This window comes from Salvia hispanica, chromosome 4, assembly GCF_023119035.1.
Source record: "Salvia hispanica cultivar TCC Black 2014 chromosome 4, UniMelb_Shisp_WGS_1.0, whole genome shotgun sequence".
Taxonomy (NCBI): domain Eukaryota; kingdom Viridiplantae; phylum Streptophyta; class Magnoliopsida; order Lamiales; family Lamiaceae; genus Salvia; species Salvia hispanica.
The window spans coordinates 9,505,824-9,511,854 of NC_062968.1; the positions used below are offsets into that span (position 1 = coordinate 9,505,824).

At 40.6% G+C, this 6,031-nt stretch overlaps 1 protein-coding gene across 2 annotated transcripts; it reads left to right on the forward strand.

Moving 5' to 3' along the window:
- The first annotated feature begins 399 nt into the window (after positions 1-399).
- On the forward strand, positions 400-6,031 carry LOC125222275 (protein ABCI7, chloroplastic). Of its 2 annotated transcripts, none has more exons than XM_048124797.1 (4): positions 400-1,342; positions 4,551-4,810; positions 5,359-5,670; positions 5,961-6,031. In XM_048124797.1, exons 1-4 carry the CDS (start codon positions 458-460, stop codon positions 6,013-6,015), a joined length of 1,512 nt encoding a protein of 503 aa, XP_047980754.1. In that variant the 5' UTR covers positions 400-457; the 3' UTR covers positions 6,016-6,031. The 2 variants fall into 2 exon arrangements, with proteins under 2 accessions (XP_047980754.1, XP_047980755.1); XM_048124798.1 differs by having other exon boundaries at positions 401-1,342; positions 5,766-6,031.

Consider the following 6,031-nt stretch of genomic DNA (forward strand, 5'->3'; position numbering starts at 1 on the left):
TTTAAGAATGACATTCTACATGTATTATATTGACATATTTTATATACTATGTTGACATTTGTTGTTGTACGAAAAAATTGAAAATTTTTGAATTTTTTTTTAAAATTTTAACATCGGAACTTATGCAAGTGAGATCTCGATAGAATCTTTACGAAATTATCTTTAATTTGACATATATTGTGCGAAAAATTAATTTAAATCGAGAAAATTGTATGCGTTTTAAAGTTATGAGATATCTTCAAAAGTTAGTTACAACTAATTGGTTGTAAATTCCTTATTAATATTTTTTTTTCGTATTGATATTCCGATAATGATAATCTAGGCTCTTAATTTGAATATGATCTTATTTAATTATAATTAACAATAACAATTATAGTATCGAAATTACTAGCAGCTACCAGTTTTCGGTGGTCAAAAGCAGCTGCGGCGAATCACTGCTATTCAGACGGCGGAGCCAATGTCTATCTCAGCTCTCAACTCTTACCTCCCAAAGCCATGCCCGCCGCCGCGCCCCTGTGCCAGACCGCCGCGAGCCACCTCTACCAAACACTTCTCCCACCCCCCAACACTCGCAACCCTCTCAGACCCCCACGTTCTCCGCCTTGCAGAGACTCTCGAGGACTCTATTGCCTCCTCCTCCTCCTCCTCCCCTCCTCCGCCGCTCCAGAAGCTCAGGGACATCTCCTCCCAATCCCTCCTCACCACGCCCTGGCCTTCTAGAAAAGACGAGCCCTTTAGGTTCACAGACACTTCCTTCATCAGGAATTCCCAAATTCATCCCGTAACCCTAGCGCCTACGCAGAATTTGGACGCGCTAAGCGGTTTTTCCGATTCAATTTCCCCTAATATTGCAATAATTGACGGTTATTTGGTGGAATCGTTGTCGAATTTATCCGAATTGCCCGATGGGGTGTTTGTTGGGAGGCTATCGGATCTCCATTCGAAGGGGTTGATGGAGAAGGTGTCGAAATACGTCTCCAATTTTCAAGGGGACTTGTTTTGGTCTCTCAATGGTGTGGGTGCTCCTGATGTGGTTCTTGTGTATGTGCCTGAGGGCTGCAAGGTTGATAAACCGTTGCACTTGAGATTCTTTTCGATGAATAGGAGCTATAAGGGCTCGAAATCTCTGCCAATTTCGAACCCGAGAGTGCTGGTTTTGGTTGAGAAAGGTGGGGATATTGGTATAGTCGAGGAGTATGTTGGTGGAGATGGGGATGACAGATGTTATTGGACGAATTCAGTTATGGAGATCGTTGTTAGCGACGGGGCAAAGGTCAGCCACTCGTACATCCAAACACAGTCATTAGGTGCTGCACATGTTAAGTGGACTTCAGTTTGCCAGGTAGGTAGTTTTGCATCTAATTCTCGAGCTTTATCTTTACTTGATTGCGATGTATTACATTTTGTTACTTTGAATGCTTTGTTTGTTCACATTCTCATGTGGAAACTGCCTAATGGCCTCCTTCTGAGTGATATTGATTTGGAAGAAAATTAAAAAATGAATGAATATGAAATGGTAAAAGATGTTATACTTGAATTCCATCTCCAGCAGCAAGTGAATAGTGTAGAAATGTAGATGTAAATCATCTTATTTCATTGAGATTGCATTACATGATAAAGAGGGGGAACATTATCTTATTTTAGAAATTAGCTTCCCTGCACTAGGATTTTGCATTTCTTAGCCACTCTTAGTCTCTAAGCATTCAATTTTACCTAAATTTTAGTGTCCATTTTCTCGAAAAGAAAATAATAGAATCCCTTCTGTTGTCAAAATGGTTGAAAAGGGAAGAAAATCTTAGTATTTGTTTCCTCTTGTTTTTGTTCTTGATTCTATTGAAGGATAGCTAAGCTGTGATTGATGATAGCGACAATTTTTGTATGCATAGGACAGATGCTTGTTATCTGGAAGATAGAACCTTTCAAGACTTTCTTTTTCATTTTCTTTTGTTTCCACTATCAATTCTACAAGGCAAGCATATGACAGATAGGTCTACCATTCAGTTAGTTAGGGCATTACTCATAATATTGTTCTTACTTCTTAGACTAATGTTGTGGGTAGTTGAGGACAGACAATTGACAAATGAGTAAATGTGTTCAACAAAACATAAAACCATGATAAGCTCAATAGACATCAATCATCAAGCTCAACATAGTCTTCTAGTTCATCATCATCACTATCATCGGCATCCATTTCATCTTCATCCTCCATTGCTTCATCCTCTTGATCTCCACTTACACTATCCTCAAATTCTTCCTCTTCCAATTCTTCATCTACAAGCTCAAGCCTTTTCCCTTTCCCTTTCCCTTTCCCTTTTCTAGGTATGATAGGTTCCTTTTTCTTAGAAACTCTAAGACAACTTGAACTAGATGTAGAAGATTCTTTCCTCTTCTTTGACCTAGTATATGTCCTAGGCTCTCCAACACCCGAAGCCTTATACACCATGTTCCAATCAAGTGTATCATCGTCATCATGAACCAAATGATTACTACCATCAATATCATCATCATCATCATCCAACTCCCCAACTAGCCACTCATTGCACTCATCAATATCATCGAGAATAATAGGATCAAATCCATCGGTTGCACTAAGCTTGTTCCTATCATGCAATTTTTTGTTATATTCACATTGCTGGAAGGTGCTGGGCTGCTGTAGGGGGGCGGCGGGGGTGGCGGCGGCAAGTGGCTGGGCGGTGGCTGAGTGGGGATGAGTGGGGTTTAGGAGGCAGATTGTGAATAGGAGGGGCTGTAGGGTGCTGGGCTGCTGGAGGCGGCGGCGGCGCGACGGTGGCGGCGGCGAGTGGCTGGGCGGCAGATTGTGGAAGGAGTAGCCGTTGGTTGAATTAGGGTTTAGTTTTTCATTTTAATTAAATATTAAATGGGTTAGAATTGTTGGGGTGGGCTGGTTTAGTTTTGGGCCTATGCAAAATTCAATTAAAAAGTAAAAAACCCCATTAAAAAGTCAAAATTAGCACAATAAAAGGCGCCATTGGGCTAAAATACCGCCATGGCGGGATATGGTGGCGCCATGGCGCCACGGTCATGGCGGGCATGGCGGCCGCCACAGAAAAATGCCATGTAGCGTTGTGGCGATGGCGTTTTCATTAAAAACTGATATGCTATAGCGCCATATCCCCGCCATAGCCGCTATTTGACAAATGAGTAAATGACACACTGTTAACTTAAAACAACTATCATATAAATGTCACCACCTCAGATTTTTGTATGCTACACTGTTCACTTTTTAGAAGTTTGGAATTTTTATGCAAACTTAAGTGTGTCTTTTTTTAAAGTTTGGAGTTTTTTATGCAAATGTAAGTGTGTCTAAATATGACTTAATGAGATTATACAATAGCTTCAAGTACGGACTTGGGAGTTGGGAAATCACTGAAATTATTTTCTATTGCAGTTTCAAAAGTTTGCCATTTGAAATCATATTGAACGAAATATTTCATCATTTTATAAGCTGCCACATATCATCCATTCCTCGTATAGGTTATGAAGTTGCTTATACTGCATGTACAATTGATGATAGGCCTAGGCTATCCTATGTGAGACGTATTACTTTTTGGTCCCAACCTAAGTGAGACATCTTTTTTGGCAATAATTAACTCACTTCTCTCTCTTACTTTATCCTCTTATCTCCCATACTTTATTCTCCCTTTCTCTTTCTTACTCTATTCTCTCTCCTACTTTACTATTTATAGTTTAATTCACTAAACACCACTACCTAAATTCCTGTGCCAAAATATAAACGTCTCACTTAGGCTGGGAGAGAGGGAGTATGAAATTTTCAAGAAAATGTTTATAATCAGCAGAAGTGTACCTTGTGTAGTCACAACAAGAAATGTGTGTTTTGGACATAAGTTGCTTTAAGAGCATCTCCAATACTACAGACTTCCCATCGGACTTCCCAAAAACACCTCCTGCCACGTCATAAGGACTTCTCACCCTCCTGCCACGTCATGAGGACTTCTCACTGCACAATCCGGACTTCCATCGCCCTTCCCGCGCGGACTTCCCACAATAAAAAAAATTCACAAATTCACAAATATTCAATTTACGTTACGGAATTAAATTTTCAACGAGCCGTGTATGTATATTTTTTTTTTTTTTTTTTAAATGAAAATATTGGGAAGTCCGCGCCGGACGTCCGCGACTCGCCACAATGGCGCCCTTCGCGGCGGACGTCGGCACGCCCTTCTCCCGACGACCGCGCCCCTCCCGCGTCCGTCCCTCCACGCCTTAAAGGCGGACGTCCCGGGGCCCTTCCTGGAAGCCTCTCCGACGTCCGACGGGAAGGGCGCCGCTGGAGATGCTCTAAGAAGCTTTTACGATGCCCATGTACTGGCATGCCATATATGCTGCCAGCCTTAGTCGTTGCCTGTTAAAAAGTTCCCAACTAGAGCATTTTTGTCATCTTGAGGCAGATATTTAATCGAGTAATAATTATTGTTATGTAGCGTGTAGAGTTGCTTGATATAGTCATCCATAACTGTTCAGTTGCTCCTTTTCTGGTTGGGTTCACTTTTCAAGCTTGGTGAATGCAGGGATCAAAAAGTGTCTATGAGCTAACTGAAGTCAGCACTGGTGGAAAACTGAGCCGGCACAATGTCCATGTGCAGCAAGAAGGGCCAGATACTGTAACAGAGTTATCATCATTTCACTTGTCAATCGGTGATCAGCTGCAAGACTTGCATAGTAAGCTTGTCTTGGACCATCCACGAGGTTTCTCACGGCAACTTCACAAGGTTATTGTAGCACATTCGCTAGGACAGGCTGTTTTTGATGGAAATGTTCAAGTCAACAGGTATTGGAGTTTCCTCTCGATCCTTTAAGTTACTAGCGCATCATCATGACAGCTCCTAGAAAAAATCAAACATATCATTATATCAGTTCCTTAATTGAGGTGATGCGAAGGTGATTTATAGTATTATACTATTATGTTAAACGCTTTTAATGTTGACTTATTGTGATTTCTGGTGCACATGTAGAAGAAAACTGTACATGGAATTTTTGTTTCCTGATAAAGATTTCAGATGTATATTAGCAGACAAACTTAACCAATTTAACATAAAAATTGGACTCTCGGTCCTGGTATGATAATTTTATTCATGAGAATGCATTTTGCACGAACAGGAGGTTGCAATTTCAGCAATTTTGTTAGTGCGACCAATGTTTTTGATTGCGCAAAGTGCTTACAATCTCTACGCTAACAATTGCCGGTGCTTAATTTTGCTGGAAACCTCTGTTTGAAGTAGTACGGATTTTATATCAATGTTTCATGCCTCAACAGGCTCAACTTATTGTGTATTTCAGATGATTCTCATTACAATTTCCATAATAATTTCCCAACAGAGAAGCCCAACAGACAGATGCAGGACAACTTTCGAGGAGCCTCCTTTTGGAGCCTCGAGCAACTGTGAATGTGAAACCGAACCTCCAAATCATAGCGGATGACGTTAAATGCTCCCACGGAGCTGCAATCAGTGATTTGGAAGAAGACCAGCTCTTCTACTTCCAAGCACGTGGGATTGACAAGTCTGCAGCAAGAAAAGCTCTGATTTTTTCATTCGCAGCTGAGGTTATAGAACAATTCCCTGATGCTACTCTCCAAAAGAAGGTTGGAAATCTTATTACAGCATTGCTCACTCCTGCACTTCCTTCAAGGTAATACTCCATATATTGCATAACTTATCTCCATAGTGATACTGTCGTCTGGATATGAAAGCCATCAATGTGATACTCAACAATTCTTCATCCAGTTAGTGGTTCAGCACATGCTGCTAAAAACTGGAACAGATTATGGCAGGATTGTTTAAGGAAAACGATAACAAAATTCATATTGTCGAAATGTGACTGAGATTTGTGTTTTTCTGTTTTTCCTTACATACCAAACAAATCAACAGTATATAGGATTTATGAAAATAATGAATATTGGTACTTTGGTGTGTGTGTAGGCAGGGCAACTACTGTCTCCATTTGTATCTATATGAAGCTAGAATAAATAAATAAATTCTGTTTCTCAGCA